General features: G+C 36.4%; 1 protein-coding gene across 1 annotated transcript; it reads right to left on the bottom strand.

Moving 5' to 3' along the window:
• Nucleotides 1–9,661: 9,661 nt before the first annotated feature.
• cenpt (centromere protein T) lies at nucleotides 9,662–16,756 on the bottom strand. The gene is made up of 13 exons (XM_073825051.1): nucleotides 16,546–16,756; nucleotides 15,244–15,343; nucleotides 15,010–15,151; nucleotides 14,831–14,927; nucleotides 14,616–14,758; nucleotides 14,373–14,472; nucleotides 13,251–13,399; nucleotides 12,220–13,173; nucleotides 11,785–12,114; nucleotides 10,864–10,963; nucleotides 10,634–10,780; nucleotides 10,431–10,535; nucleotides 9,662–9,988 (listed from the first exon to the last, which is right to left on the bottom strand). Exons 1-13 carry the CDS (start codon nucleotides 16,632–16,634, stop codon nucleotides 9,859–9,861), a joined length of 2,586 nt encoding a protein of 861 aa, XP_073681152.1. The 5' UTR covers nucleotides 16,635–16,756; the 3' UTR covers nucleotides 9,662–9,858.

Genomic DNA, 16,756 nt, shown 5'->3' with positions numbered 1-16,756 from the left:
AAACTGCATAGCAACGCCCTAGCAACTGAACAGTAACACACTAACAACTCAGAACAGATTAAAAAAAACTGCATAGCAACATCCTAGCAACTGCACTACGACACACTAACAAGAACAAAAACACACAGCAACATGGTCAAGAAAATAGGGAAATTGGTTAGCATCAACCCAGAATACTGTGGAAACTCATAGAAAACCACCTTTAACACCTTAGCAACCATATAACCCATTTGTGCAGCCTCACACACCATCCTTGCATTGTATCAGTCATTATAATATTGGTGACACTTCATATTAATATGATATTTAATGCTATATCGCAGCATTCGCGGTCTTAAAAAAACAGTAATTTTTTAAGACTAAGTTCTGCATTGCATGGTTCTAGAAGCGGTGTGGTTGGGCGGTTGGGTTTGGCAACTCTGTGCCAGTATAAACATGAGCAAAACATTTCCCCCTGCAAACAACCTAACCTATCACAAGCTAACCATCAACTAATCACAGCTAATTAAATCAATGAGAAATTGCTGGAAAGGTAAACACAAGGCTTTCAGTGGAGTGGAGACCTTGAAGCAGTTAAGCCGAGGTAAAACACACAAATCTGGTGCACACAGACACGTGGATGGAGCCAGAAATTAGTCATGATATACCCACATAGAAAATCAGAATTTCCTATAAAATAAGAGAGAAAGAGTACGTAGTGAGTAAAAGGTTATTAGTGTTAATGTGTCATCATACAGCGATCCTAAATTACTCCCCAAGAGGAACCCATTAGAACTTTTCTACCACTAAAGGGACATCTTGCAGCAATTGCAGTAAAACTGGTGGCAGAGAGCCACAGCTCCAGTAAAAACAGAAATACTGTGAAATATTTTACAGTTTAAAAGAAAAAAAGTAATTTATTCCTCTGATGCAAAGCTGAATTTTCAACATCAGTACTCCAGTCTTCAGTGTCAAATGATCCTTCAGAAATCATTCTAATTTGCTGATTTCCTCAAGAAACATCCTACTGACCCCAAACTTTTAAATCTAATTATTTACAAACGCAAAAATAAATCTTTCAAACAGCTAAATGGCTGTCACATGACCTCATATTGCACGTCGTTAATTTCTCAGCAAGTGACCTCATTAAAATGAAAACTGTTATTTTGCCATTTTTATTCCAATTTTTGCGCACAAAGTCTTCACTGTTGCCAATCTGATCATCTGATATTAAAGGATTGTGTGTAATAGCAGTCCAAAGGTCAATCAAGTGCATTGCAAAACAGTAGTTTTCAAAATAGTAGTTTGTTTCAAAAAAAGAGAGAGAGAGTGGATAGATGAAAACTAAATAAGTTAAAAAGGGAACATATGAACAAGAAAGGGAAGGAAGAGGGACAGGAAATGGAATATAAGAGGGATAGAGGGAAAACGCACATGAGAAGAGTTCCACGTGTACATTCGGGCAGGAAACTGTATATCTTCAGCAGGACATGAAAGAAAAACTAGGGGAGGGGGGAAACATGGTGCAGAGAGAGAGAGTGAAATAGAGGAAAAACAGTCATCATCCCGACTTTCCATCCATCACCCCATCTTTCTGAAGGGGGGCGGGGATGCGGTCATTGGTCGGAACCGTTCAGTATGCTAGAGGTGGTCTGAATGTCTACTGCCAGACATGATGATACAGATACTGTGGTCTGAAACGCTCCAAGATGACATTAACCCCTTAAAGGGATAGTTGACCTAAAAATAAAAGTTCTGTCATCATTTACTCATCCTCATGTTGTTCCAAACCTGAATGACTTTCATTCATTTGTGGAACACAAAGATTGAATCATTTCTTGTGTACACTACCAGTCAAAGGTTTTTGGACAGTATGATTTTTAATGTTTTTTTTTTTTTTTTTTTTTTTTTTTAAGAAGTCTCTTCTGCTCTCCAAGCTTGCATTTATTTGATCCAGAGCACAGCAATTTTGTTTCATTATTTAAAATAACTGTTTTTTATTTAAATATATTTTAAAATCTAATTTATTTATTTGATTTCAAAACTGAATTTTTAGCCTCATTACTCCAGTCATATGATCCTTGAGAAATCGTTCTAATGTTCTGATTTGCTGCTCAAAAAAACATTTATTATTATTATTATTATTATTATTATTATTATGTTGAAAACAGCTGAGTAGAATTTTTTCAAGTTTCTTTGATGAATAGAAAGTTCAGAAGAACAGCATTTTTCTGAAATAGAAATCTTTTAACATTATAAATGTCTTTATCATCATATATAGTTTTACTGACTCCACGCTTTTTAATAATATAGTGTATAATGTTCAGATAAATGCTGTTCTTCGGATTTTTCTATTCATCAAAGAATCCTAAAAAATAAAATGTAGTCAGCTGTTTTAAATATTGATAATGTTTCTTGAACAGCAAATCAGAATAATAGGATAGGATCATGTGACACTAAAGACTGGAGTAATGATGCTGAAAATTCAGCTTTGATCACAGGAATAAATTACATTTTAAAATATATTCAAATAGAAAGCAGTTAGTTTAAATAGTAAAAATATTTCACAATATTACTGCTTTTGACGTATTTTGGATCAAATAAATGCAGGCTTGGTGAGCAGAAGAGACTTCTTTAAAAAACATTAAAAATCTTACTGTCCAAAAACTTTTGACTGGTAGAGTACGTCCATACGTTAGCGAAAGCTAAAGTTTTAAATATAGATATTTTAAACAATTTAAAACATGGATTCGCTTCAGGAGGCCTTTATTACACTTTTTTAATGATAGATGGATGCACTTTATTGGACTATAGAATCTCAACAGCCATTCACTGGAATTATAAAACTTGGAAGAGTCAGGACATTTTTAATATATAACTCTAATTGTATTTGTCTGATAGAATAAGCCATATACACCTAGGATGGCTTGAGGGGGAAGTAAATCATGGGGTAATGATTATTTTTGGGTGAGCTATTCCTTTAAGCATCCTAATTTAAATCTTGGAAGCTCCAGTGTCCATTTTTCTAAAGGGATGGAAATGCACCACCCAGAATTTCTCTATTCCCTTTCCATGAATGAAACCAGGTCATACAGGTTTGAAATTCACAAATAGCCTCATTTTAAATGAACTTTTGCTTTAAAGAGAGATAAACCTCAAAATGGAAAAGGTTAAAGAATGTTCCAGCCTTGGACCAGTGAGAGGGAATCTGTGTGGATCTGGACCGTGGCATCTTTATAAGAGGAAACATACTGTATAAAGACTCAAAATGATGTTGGGACACTACAAAGTCAACTCAGTGAACAGAGGCCACTTTGTGCTCTGGGAAACGTAGTTCTAACCTTCACCGTCTTTGGAAGTGATTCGTTTTTGTGGTTTCTGAGACCTTGGATTTTAAATGTCATGGACTATCCGTCAGAAACCTAGAAAAACAAACTGTGTGATTAAAACCATATTAAACTGATCGACTGCATTAGCTAATGTTGCATGCGGTTAGTATGACTAACTAGATTTCAGTTTCGGAAGAAAACAAGAGTGGTGCTGACCAGTGCGCAAAGGTCTGACCAGGCCAGTGCTGAAAGCAAGCTTTCTTGAACCTTCTAGATCTTTGTCCTCCATTCTGTTTTGCTATTTACTTTTCACTTTATTCCCATCTGGTGTGTAGTATTCATGTATTTTTGGCCGAGCAGATCTTTCTCTCACTCTCTTTGCTGAGTAGCAGTGTGACTCAGTCCCGCAGTGATGATGAAATTGGTTCGGGTCCACTGGGTCCAAGTTCTGGCAGTACGGACCAGAAAAAGCGCCAGTAACACGGAAACTTACACTGCAGCCAGAAGAGTGGAAAACATTCACACAACACTGCAAAAACCGAACAACACAAAAACATCCGTGCCTAGTGACAAGCCACGAACGAGGGACCCCACAACTCTTGTGCTTGTTTGTTTTGGATGAGTTGACTGTTCAAACTTTGAGATTTACAACAGATAGCTGGACGACTTGCTAATGTCTTTTCTATGTTGTCCTGAAGAAGGCCACAAGCTGATGTCACATCTCACCAATAGAGAATGACATAAAATGTCAAAAAATACAGTGTACAGTAGCCGTTTTTTTGTCGATATTTGCCTGCAAACCAGATTTATTTTTTTGTGCGCTACACATAGTGTTTTCAAACCAAAAAAACATCGCTAACTATCCACCTTTTTCTTCAGCGTGGAAATAAACCTATGGCTGAAACTTCCAGTGCATTATTCGCTATAGGGAAATAATGAGAATAACAACGCGGAGAAAACGGAAAAACTGCACTACAAACCAGTGTGTTCTTAATTAAGATAATACATTAAAAACATGATAAGGCACAAATTTGCAATATCAAGCAAGAGGAGCTAAAAATAGCTAGAGACCGGGAAGCCAGACCAATAAAATTAACAATTAAATTTCTCACTGGAAGAAAAAAGTGGATACAAAATTGAAAAAACAAATCATTCCAAATTGACTTCCTAGAACTTCCCAGCAACAAATAATTTGTCTGTCCAGAACAGCCAACCAGAGCACATTTCTGTTAAATGAAGACCAATGAGGATTTGCGGGGGGAGGGGCTACACTACGCAGCGTCACAGAAATTAAGTGACGAACAAAATGTGCTAGTGAGGAAAAGAACAAATCCATTTTAAGCATTTAATTTGTTTTTAACAGATCCAGAGCATTTGTAGGGTTAAAAACGTCAGATGCGGCAATGGAACAAACAAAAACACTCAGACGCTACAAAAGATGTGAGACTCCATCAGGGTTGCCAGGTTTTCACAACAAAACCCGCAAAATTGCTATCAAAAACTTGGTTCCTGTTTTGCTTTTTTAGCAGGACTCCCCTGTGCTCCTGGTAAAATTTGCGTTCCAGAGGTTAAAATCCATGTTATTGCAATCGCTTCAGACATGAAAATCAACCTACGGCAACAGTTTTAAGTAGCTTAATTCCACGGGAAAAAACGCAGATGAGACTGGAAGCCAGATCCATAAACTTTACAGTCTCACAGGAAGAAAAAAAGTGGATACAAGATTTCTAAAAGTAAGAAATAAATCATTTCAAATTGACTTCCGAGAACTTCCCAGCGACAAATAATTTGTCTGTCCAGAACAGCCAATCACAGCACATTCCTGATAAATTAAGACCAATGAGGACTGGGGGCGGGGCTACACTACACAACGCCACAGAAACAAAGTGACGAACAAAATGTGCTAGTGAGAAAACACGAATCCATTTTAAGCATTTCATTCGTGTTTAACAGATCCAGATCGTTTTTAGGGTTAAAAACTTCAGATGTGGGCAGTGGAACGAAAAAAAACAAAAAAAACAATGTGAGGTTGAACGGCGTCATTTAGACGCTACAAAAGATGCGAGACTCCATGTTTTCACAACAAAACCCACGAAATTGCTATCAAAAGCTTGTTTCCTGTTTTTTTTAGTGGGGCTCCCCTGGTTAAATTTACATTTTAGGGGTTAAATACCATGTTATTGGAATCGCTTCAATCTGCGGACATGAAAATCAACCCGCGGCAACCGTTTTAAGTAGCTTAATTCCACAGGAAAAGCGCGTGCTTGGCAACACTAGTCCAACAAGTCAGTCTAGCCCACATTTGTGACCCTGGACCACAAAACCAGTCATAAGGGTCAATTTTATGAAATTGAGATTTATACATCATCTGAACGCTGAATAAATAAGCTTTCCATTGGTGTACGGATTGTTAGAATTGGACATTTGTTAGGATATTTGGCCAAGATACAACTATTTGAAAATCTGGAATCTGAGCGTGCAAAAAATCTAAATATTGAGAAAATCACCTTTAAAGTTGTCCAAATTAAGTTCTTAGCAATGCATATTACTAATCAAAATATAAGTTTTGATATATTTCCGGCAATACATTTACAAAATGTCTTCGTGGAACATGATCTTTACTTAACATCCTAATGATTTTTGGCATTAAAAGAAAAATCTGTCATTTTGACCAATACAATGTAGTTTTGGGCATTGCTGCAAATATACCCATGCTACTTAAGACTGGTTTTGTAGTCCAGGTCACATTTTCATAGAAAACGCAATGGAAAAGCATTGCAGTGGAACACAAAAAGTAAACATCCCCTTAAAATGCGTTCCAAATAGGAGAAATTCATGTCAAAATTGTGCCAGTTATTATTTTTGCAAAACATTGCAAGATCTCCAAAGCTCTTATTGTGGAGCCTTTCAAGCGAACAGAGAATAAGGATGATCACTTAATTATGGAATGCAGTTACTCTATCGAAGATTGTTGCCCTCAATATAGTGCTCACCGCAAAACAAATCTTGAAGTCAACATGAAACATCTGCAAACTGTTTTACTCACATAATGTGATATATCTGTTTTCTCCATCAGGAGTTGGTTAAAAGTGTCTATATTTCAAGTTGGAGGGGAGGGGCTAAAAAACATGAGGCCTCGACGATGTCACCTGAAAAGAAAGTTGTTTAAGAGGTGGACAATGTTACATTTCGAAAAAAAAGATTCTACTTTTTCTTTAGAAGAAAGTAAACAGGATCAATGTTTGTTGACTTTAAAAGACAGACCGAGTGGTTTTTCACTTTTACACATCACTATCTCTATTACTGACAATCCCATCTTAACAATAAGTCAGCTAATTTCACACACGTGTTCACTCGCAGATCTAGCCACATCGAGGATCATTTCTCACCCGGTGAGTCATGCGCTAGATGACGTGAGCGTTCTGGCTGCTGCGGTGCTGTGTGACCCACGTTTGTGGTTTTATGAGGGAGACGGAGAACAGATTGGCTTGTCAGAGGTTCGTTTTCGAGCAATGTTTGGTTTAAGTGCTACATTGTAATGAAACTCAACATGATAGATGGAGTTTGCTGGAGCCGCTGCACTGCTGACTCATACTGTGGAGAATGTGGAAGGGTCACTGCATGTAGGAGGAGGAGAAGAAGGAGAAGAGGAGGAGGAGGTTGGGGCCCCAGAGGGCCACAGGGACCCAACATCTGGAGAGCCGACTCGATCCATAGCGACACCGCAATGAAAACGGTGTGAAACGTGAGCCGGATCTGGGGCAGAAAGATTTGGATCTAAATCCAGTCTGACACTAAATAAAGACAAGAGATATTGAAAGTTTTCGAAAGAAACAGGAATCCAGCGTCTGTCTGGGACTGCAAATGTCAAAAACAGACTTGGCCTTGTAAAACTAACACACACACGTCTGCTTCGGTCATTAGTGAAGGAAAAAAAAGCTGGAGGGAAAGATTAAGAAATGGGGCATTAGTAACTTTGTTCAAACTTTTCCTAAACTCTTCTCTAAATCATTGCGTCACATTAAAGTGGTTATTTAAGCAATATGGTACAAGAGGCTCTAATACATTATGAATAAGAGGTCAAGATTTGACTGGATAGTGGAACTGAGCATGTATGAGTAAATTAACAGTGTAATGAGCATTTTGAAATGTTGTATTGAACAATCATCATCCAAGATTGGAAGTATCCTATAATGAGCAAATCTCAATCGCCTGTAAAAGACTTTCACACCTATCAAACTCCTCTGTGGTGGAGTGTGACTGCCACCTAGTGGACACACCACGCAAACACATTTCTAGATTTTTGAATATCAATGACTTTTTGCCACTTTTAATATGAATTTAGAACTAATCAATACAGGAAAAATATTACTGCAATAATACCTTTGCACTCTTAAAAAAGGTATCAAATATTAATGGATGTTTTAATTTAATATCGGAGCTTTTCTGATGGAAAGTGTAAATGTGTCAAAGTAACATCCCAGTTTAATATTATCTATTATAAAATTAATATATTATCTTGTTTTTTCCGCTCACCAAGCCTGCATTTATTTGATCCAAAGTACAGCAAAACAGTAACATTTTGAAACATTTTTACTATTTATAATAACTGTGTTATATTTGAATTTATTTTAAAATGCAATTTATTCCAGTGATTTCAAAGCTGATTTTTTACTTTTTTAGCATCAGTCCAATTACATGATCCTTCAGAAATCATTCTAATAATCTGATTTGCTGCTCAAAAAACATTTAGTATTATTATTACTATTATGTTGAAAACGTAGAATAAAGTAAAAAATTTTCAGGTTTCTTTGATGAATAAAAAGTTCAGAAGAACAGCATTTATCTGAAATAGAAATATTTTGTAACATTATAAATGTCTTTATCATTAAACAATTTGTCTTGTAATCAATTTAAAGGATCCTTGCTAAATAAAACTATTTAATTTAAAAACCCCTTTATATATTTTCTTACTTCAATTCAATTTAGAACCATTATTGTTACTATTATTATTATTTAAAATATTTTATTAAAAGTCTAAATCAGTACAGACATATAGTACTGCTGCATAATACTTTTGCACTAAAATTTTTTTTAATCAAATATTGATGGATGTTTAATTTAATATCAGAGCTTTTTTGATGGAAAACAGTGTAAATATGTCAAACTAACGTCCCTGTTTAATATTATTTATTCAGTAAGTATGACATCCACAGTATATTCCATACTGTATGCATGGAATACCCTGTATTTGTTAATTAACCTACTAGTTACCAAAAGTGCAATATACACTAACAGTCAAAAGTTTTTGCACTGTATGATTTTTTTTTCTTTTCTTTTTTTAAAGAAGTCTCTTCTGCTCACCAAGCCTGCATTTATTTGATCCAAATCCAAGCAAAATCACTACAATTTTGAAATATTTTTACTATTTAAAATAACTGTTTTCTATTTGAATATATTACAAAATGTAATTTATTCCTGTGATTTCAGTGCTGAAATTTTAGCATCATTAATTTAGTCACAGAATCATTCAGAAATCATTGTAATATTCTGATTTGCTGTTCAAAAAACATTTATTATTATGTAGAAAACTGCTGAGTAGAATATTTTCAGGTTTCTTTGATGAATAAAAAGTTCAGAAGAACAGCATTTATCTGAAACAGAAATCTTTTATAATATTATAAATGTCTAAATGTCTTTATCATCAATTTACAGCATCCTTGCTCAATAAAAGTATCAATTTCTATCATTTCTAGAATCCTGAAAAAAAGTACTCATCTGTTTTAAATATTAAAAATAATGTTGCTTGATTAGCAAATTAGAATGATTTCTGAGGGATCATGTGACACCTACAGACTAAAGCAATGATGTTAAAAATTCAGTTTGATCACAATAAATTACATTTCAAAATAAATTCAAATAGACAGCTATTTTAAATAGTAAACATATTTTACAATATTACTGCTTTTGCTGTATTTTGGATCAAATAAATGCAGGCTTGGTGAGCAGAAGAGACTTTTTAACATTAAACATTAAAAATCTTACAGTCCAAATTGGAAGCATATACTGAATATGTTAGTATACAGTATGTACTGCACGGTAAGGTAAACAATACTGTAGTATTCTATTCCAAACTAGCATGTTTCAAATCATAGAATCAGAAGTCTGATATTTGTGGTTTATATTTTGTCATGGGACAAAGATTTCTGAGGCTAATTATTTTGAGGAAAGCTTATGAAAAACACATTGTCTTTGGAATATTGTGTGCAGATGAATCACACACAGTAAGACAGGACTACAATTTACATTTCTATGTGGTTTTTAATATTTGTTTTGGAAAATGTACACAAATAGCTAAAAATACAAAGAACTGAAAGCTTGTTTTCTTCGTGGTGCTGCGTGCAACAAACAGCAGATTATATATTACACATATTCATATTTACAAAATCAAGACTTTATTGTTTTGAACATATGAACATATTTACAAGAACACATGCAGATATGCGCAGCTACCTCCTCTAGTGTTTAAGGAGGGCGTCCATCTGCATGTTCACCTTCTTTGTTTTGGGATGACTTTGTTTCCGCTGGTGGCCACCGGGATTAGAAGTTTCCGATACTCGAGTGGAAGATATTTCTCTATCAGTATATTCACAGGCGTGCTGTCTGTCACAAAGCCCTGCCTGAGAAAAACAACAGAAACAAGTACTTCCGCATGATAAATATAACCAATTTGCAAAATCGAACAAAAAGCTGAAAATCATACAAAAATTAAAGTAATAGTGAATGAACCACAGTGAATGGGTCCCGTCAGAGAGAGAGTCCAAACAGCCAATAAAAATATCATAATAATCCACAAACACACAGCTTTTCACTTCACAAGATGTTAACTGATGGACTCGAGTGGTGTGGATTACTGTGATGTTTTTATCAGCGGTTTGGACTCTCATTCTGACGGCACCCATTCACTGCAGAGGATCCATTGGTGAGCAAGTGATTTAATGCTAAATTTCTCCAAATCTGTTCTGATGAAAAACAAACTAGTCTACATCTTGGATGGCCTGAGTGTGAATACATTTTCAGCATATTTTCATTTTTTTGTTGTACTATTCCTTTAATATTTACCTTCTCATGAGGAGCTCAAAATCTTCAACCTCAATAGTTTTACGTTTGGCGTGAGTAGCGTACGCTTCCAGATCATCCGCTAGCCGTTCAAAGTACTTCTTAAGACTAAGGAATAAAAAAAAAGCACACACATACATTGGAGGAGATGTAACTTCAAATATACATGTTGCAATAGGGTAGATAATTGTTCCCTGAGCACTTACATTTCATTAATGGCAGGGTAGACGTCACTGGCCACCTTGCTCTTGGCAAAGTGCTTGAACACACTCATGACGTAACTCTTGGGAAGAACATCAACCCCTGTTTGACGCTTCTGTCTCGGGGCTCGTTTGGCAACCTGAGGGGCAGGACTGAAAAAAAAATGGGTTTTAAATTTGCGTTAGGAGACAGTGTAAAATGGACACCGAGAAGAGGAATGTTTTTAGTATATTACCCAGCATTTAGTTGTTTAAGGACTGTTGGCGTAGCCTGCGCAGTAGGACTCGCGAAAACTCTTTTCTGTCTTACAAACGCAGGAGTTTTCATGGACAGTTCTGAAATAAAAGAAAAAATGCTCAAGTAAATGCAAGTTATGCTTGTTATATCTGATTTGCAATAAATCACTCTTTTGAAATGGTTCTTTTTAATAAATTGACTCACAAAGGTTTAACTTGATAAAAAAAAAGTTTAAAAATTTTAATACATTCAACATACAGTTGAAGTCAAAAGTTTACATAAACCCTGCAGAATCTGCAAAATGTTAATTATTTTACCAAAATAAGAGGGATCATACAAAACGCATGTTATTTTTTAATATAGTACTGACCTGAATAAGATATTTCACATAAAAGATGTTTACATATAGTCCACAAGAGAAAAAAAGTAGAATTTATAAAAACGACCCTGTCCAAAAGTTTACATACACTTGATTGATCCAGTTTTTTACTGTTTTTTTTTTTAGCATTTTTGTGTATTTGAACCCTTTCCAACAATGACTGTATGATTTTGAGATCCATCTTTTCACACTGAGGACAACTGAGGAACTCATATGCAACTATTACAGAAGGTTCAAACACTCACTGATGCTTCAGAAGGAAACATAATGCAATAAGAGCCAGGGGGTGAAAACATTTAAACAGAACGAAGATGTGTAAATTTTTCTTATTTTGCCTAATTCACTTTTTTTTCTCCATTTAGTACAGCCTTTCTGAAGCTACAGAAGATACTTACATGTTCCCCAGAAGACAAAAGTTAAATTTACCCTAATCTTTAAATCCAAAACATTTTCACCCCCTGGCTTTTAATGCATTGTGTTTCCTTCTGAAGCATCAGTAAGCGTTTACTAAGATCAACTGGATGTGAAAGTGGGAGTCACCTGCACTAAGTGCGTCGTCATCATCATTGTCATCCTCCTCCTCCTCCTCTTCATGTGGAAGTTCAGGGCTCTGATTGGCTGGTTCAGAGTCCATCAACTCATCTTCCTCCTCTGACTGGTTCACTTCTTCTGGGGCGTCATCATCTTCTGCAAACTCTGGCACATCTTCCTCAGCCAGACTAGCCTCATGTTGCCGTGACCTCTGCTCTTCTGTGCTGACCTCTGCTGTAGAGTGGAGCTGAGGAAACTCTGGACTGCCCGGTGTTTCTCTTTCTTCATCTGGAACATCCTGTAAACTCTCTCTGCTCTCGTCGACAAGATCCAAAAGATCTAAACAGAAACAAGGTTTTTAGCCTACAAATAAACTGAATTATCTGTTGTCACTGGTGAAGAACTTTTTGATTTTGTCACTTCAGGTAGTCTCGTTGTCCTCACCTTTCTCTCTTGGGTTCAATCCAGCTCCAAAACTCTTTGTGACTCTTGTGAAAGCAGGAATTCCCAAGACAGCGCCTCCTCCCTCTGAGCGGTGAGCTCTACGAGTTATTCGCTCTAGATAATGTGAGCTGTCTGGGTTCTCTTCAGCATTTTCATGTTCAGCTTCAACAACCTCCTCATCCTGAACTTCCTCAGCATTCTCTTCCTCAAATTCTTTAACGTTTTCATCCTCAACTTCCTCAACATTCTCATCGTCAACTTCCTTAACGTTCTCATCCTCGACTTCTTCAACGTTCTCATCCTCAACTTCTTCAACGTTCTCATCCTCAACTTCTTCAACGTTCTCATCCTCGACTTCTTCAACATTCTCATACTCAACTTCCTCAACGTTCTCATACTCAACTTCCTCAACGTTCTCATACTCAACTTCCTCAACGTTCTCATCCTCAACTTCCTCAACCTCAACGTTCTCATCCTCAATTAACTCAACACTGTCATCCTCAATTTCCACAACTTTTTGATCCTCGGTTTCCACAACGGCCTCATACTCAATTTCCACAACATTCCCAATCTCAACTTCCTCCACAAATTCTTGTTTTTGTAGCTCCACATCATGAGATTCAGGCAGTGATTCTGTCATTGCCTGTGTTGGAGCAAGTACAATATCATCTTCTGCACTCAACAATTCATCATCTTGGGATGAAGGCACTACCTCTTCAGCATCCTGTGATTGCATCTCATGATCTTTTTCTTCTTGAATTAAAGGTTCTGAGTCGGGAACTTCACTGACTCTCTCAAGCTCATGTTCTGCATCCCTTTCCATCTCTTCAGATCGTCCCATTGTGTCGTCTTTTTTAGGCTGCACGTACAGCTCTGTGACATCACTGAGGCCGAGTGTGAACTTCTGCCAAGAAGAATCTTCAAGAGTTTTTCCATCCTGAAATACAGAGTGATCTAAAGGAGAGAGAAACCCATTTTAGATAGAGACAAAATAGCATGGATGCAAATTTTTAGACTTAGTTTATGTAAACCTTGGTTAGGGCCTTGCTCCAAGCACCTCTGAACGGCCTCATCAAATGCATCTACAGACGGCAGCCTCCGATTGGACACCTTCCTCTGGAGCCCCGCCCTCTCAGTGCACTTCTCCACAAATGGGGTCTTCAAGGTCAGGTTCAGGCCACTGAAAGAAAATGAACATGAATGAAGCACATGCAAAATGCCTCAATCAAACATCAAAACAGCTCAATGTTTTACTCAATCTTCCCAGCCTGGCAACCACATGCAAACCAAAAACTTATCTTCTAAAAAAACACCTACAAACATGTAAGTTGGAGTTAAGTGACCCCTACTCTAATATTTTCCTTAAAAATCATCCAATCTGTTGAGTTAGTTGAGGAGAGAAAATAACAACTGAATTTATAAAAATGACTCCGTTCAAAAGTTTACATACACTTGATTCTTAATACGGTGTTGTTTTTGTGTATTTGAGCCCTTTCCAACAATGACTGTATGATTTTGAGATCCATCTTTTCACACCGAACACAACTGAGGGACTCATATAAAACTATTACAGAAGGTTCAAATGCTCACTGATGCTCCAGAATGAAACACAATGCATTAAGAGCCAGAGGTGTAAACTTTTTAACAAAATGAAGGTGTGTATAGTTTTCTTATTATGCCTATCGTAACCTTATGTAATAGTTGCATATGAGTCCTTCAGTTGTCATCAGTCAAAAGATGGATCTCAAAAATCATAGTCATTGTTGGAAAGGGTTCAAATGCACAAAAATGCTAAAAACCAAAGAATTTGTGGGACCTGAAGAACTTTTCTGAAGAACAGCAGGCAGTTGTATGTAAACTTTTGAACAGGGTTTTTGGACAGGATTATTTTCTCTTGTGGACTGTACGCAAACTTCTTTTTATGTGAAATATTCAGGTCGAATATTCAGTGCGAAATAAAAAACAACATGCATTTTGTATGATCCCTCTTATTTTGGTAAAATAATTAAACTCAGCTATGTTGTTTAGGTGTCAACTTATCACAGATCAAGTAGACCGATAACCAATATTTTGAGGCGACATTTTATCTACTTTCCAATGCCAGTTTAAGTGACTAAGCCAGTCTGCGGGCAAATAAAGGACAAAGCATTTACCTTTTTGAGCCAGAAGACGAATCTAAATCATGAGAAGCCTCTGCTTTCTCCTGAGAGACATCACCTTTATGAGAAACACGTGAGACGTCCTCTGTGTTGTCTGAGAATATAAAAAGGGGTCAGATGATACTTAGTGACTTTTTGAACAAGTGATGCCAGTATTTCATTGTATTTCACAGCATACAATTCCATACATAGACAGTCTTCCTAACAAATATAACCGGTGTACAGCATGAAAAGCACCTGGCAGTTGATCTAACTGGTGCTCAAACGCTGACACACTAAAGACACGCTGCGGTTTCCTCCGGCTCAGTCCTCTGACCACATGCGTCAGGGGTTCAGTGTGCAGAGTCAGGTCAGACAGCTCCACTCCAGACAGACCTTCACTGAGGAAAACACAGACTCATGAACACAACATGAAGAGGATTTCAAGTATATGGGATTGAAGAGGTACTAACGTTCTCTCTCCAGCACTGGACACACTGGACTCGGCTGGATTTGGATCTGACTCTTGAAATGCAGGCTGACCCGACATCAGCAGTGATGATTCAGTCTCTGAAACACACATGGGTGAAACATCAGAAACATATGATATTTTTACTAGTTTACTCCTGAAACCTTGGCAGTGAGTTTTTACCCATCTGAATGATTCCCCTGAGCAGACCACGAGTGGTCACGTCCTCGTCAAACAGTGGGGACGTTGCCGAGGCAGGAGGGTTTGTATTTGCCACTGATGTCCTTGGCCGTTTAGGTGAAGGGAGTGGTGATTGAGAAGCACTCTGAAACAAAAGATGAGGATATTAGGGATGTAACCAAGTCGAATATGCATTTGCAACACATCAAATTGCTTATTTAAAAACCAAGTGTGTACCTCATAGAGCTTCTTCTTTTGTCTCTGGCGTAGGGCAGATCCAGGATTCTCCAGTCCAGGGGTGTTTCTCAGCCTCACGCTCCGCCGTACATTTGTGGCACTGAAACACATTAAATATATATATTTTATACATATTATACACACAAACTTCACAGAAGAAAAAAATATATAATTCTACAATTCTCTCTCTCTTTATCCTCCTGAGTGTTTGCATCTGTAGTGGACATTATATTTTAGTGAATTTCTATGAGTACTCACATGTCACCGTTGGATGTTCTTTGCAGAGCACATTCAAGGCTTTTTAGAGATACCAAATGTTTGGACGTTTGAGCATGACCACACCCTCTCCTTGGTCTTTAAAGATGGCTAAAATTTATTTAGTTAAAAATTGTACATCCTTATGGAAATATCATATTTTGTAATTGTCATTTAAATCTGAATCATTTTTAAATTGTTTATCATAAAGCAACATCTCAGGAAAATGTTATGGGTTTTCAAATCCAAATATGACTTCCTGTTATGAAACAGGATATCATTTCATACATGCCCACTAGAGGAAACCAGGACTAAAATCATTTTTTATGCGTATTGGGAGACATAACAATTTAATAGGAAAATAACTTATATATCAATATTCTTATGAAATATTAGATATTATTATGAAAACCTGGCTAAATATTACTCCCATTAGGACAGAATGGAACAAAATGGTATATCAAATCATTTTTGTTATACGTTTCATAACATACTTGAGAATCATCCTTAAACAAAGTTTGGTATAAAAAAAAATCCTGAAACCTAAAAATTGATTGGTGATTTTAAAAAATCCAATTGTTTTGCTTTTTTGATGTCTATTCATGCCTTTTTATTTTTTAGAAGGACACTATATACATTTTTAAAAATGCTAATTTTCAAAAAAAAAATTAATGATCTAAACAATGAAATGGCATGAAAAAAATACTAAATTCACAAAAAAAATTCTGGGTCTCTGGAGGATGTATGGATGCTTTGCATTGTTGTGTCTCTCATGGTTAATCAATTTAAAAGCTAACAATAAATACAAATAGAGACTTGAACACTTTCTGTTTACAACTAGCATACTGATAATCTAACTTTCCCTTTATGCCATTTTGTATTTGGCCGATACTGTATGCGTACATATGTTTGTTTATTTAATTTATCTCCGCTCGCATACGTTAAACTATTCGCGTAAAATAATTTAAAAGTAAGCAAAATATCTAAAATTACGCTGGGCAGTGTTACTTGTATATACAATTTAAGTGACATGTGAAATAAATTCACCTTCTGGTTACTGGAGATCTGGGTAACTCTGTGTGCAGGACTCTCCTCAACAAAACCCGAGCGGATATATCGTCTTCTGTCGAATCCATCGTTTCTTATCGTAGTTTACCACACAACGAAATATTCTCAACAGCTGCAGAACTTAAATAACATTAAAATTAAAGTAAACAAAGAAAACCATCGTCAATTCATACGTCTGGAAGTTTGAAAA

The sequence above is a fragment of the Garra rufa genome, chromosome 19 (genome assembly GCF_049309525.1).
Source record: "Garra rufa chromosome 19, GarRuf1.0, whole genome shotgun sequence".
Lineage (NCBI taxonomy): Eukaryota > Metazoa > Chordata > Actinopteri > Cypriniformes > Cyprinidae > Garra > Garra rufa.
The sequence above is the reverse complement of the archived record's forward strand: the minus strand, read 5'-3'. Positions and strand labels throughout refer to the sequence as shown.

What these genes read in the sequence shown, in the direction of transcription:
- cenpt (XM_073825051.1), bottom strand. Translation starts at nt 16,634, where the DNA reads ATGGATTCGACAGAAGACGATATATCCGCTCGGGTTTTGTTGAGGAGA. An exon ending in CTTAAACAACTAAATGCTGG is followed by an intron (nt 10,781 to 10,863) that starts GTAATATACTAA and finishes TTTTTTTTTCAG; the next exon opens with TCCTGCCCCTCAGGTTGCCA. An exon ending in TACCCTGCCATTAATGAAAT is followed by an intron (nt 10,536 to 10,633) that starts GTAAGTGCTCAG and finishes TTTATTCCTTAG; the next exon opens with TCTTAAGAAGTACTTTGAAC.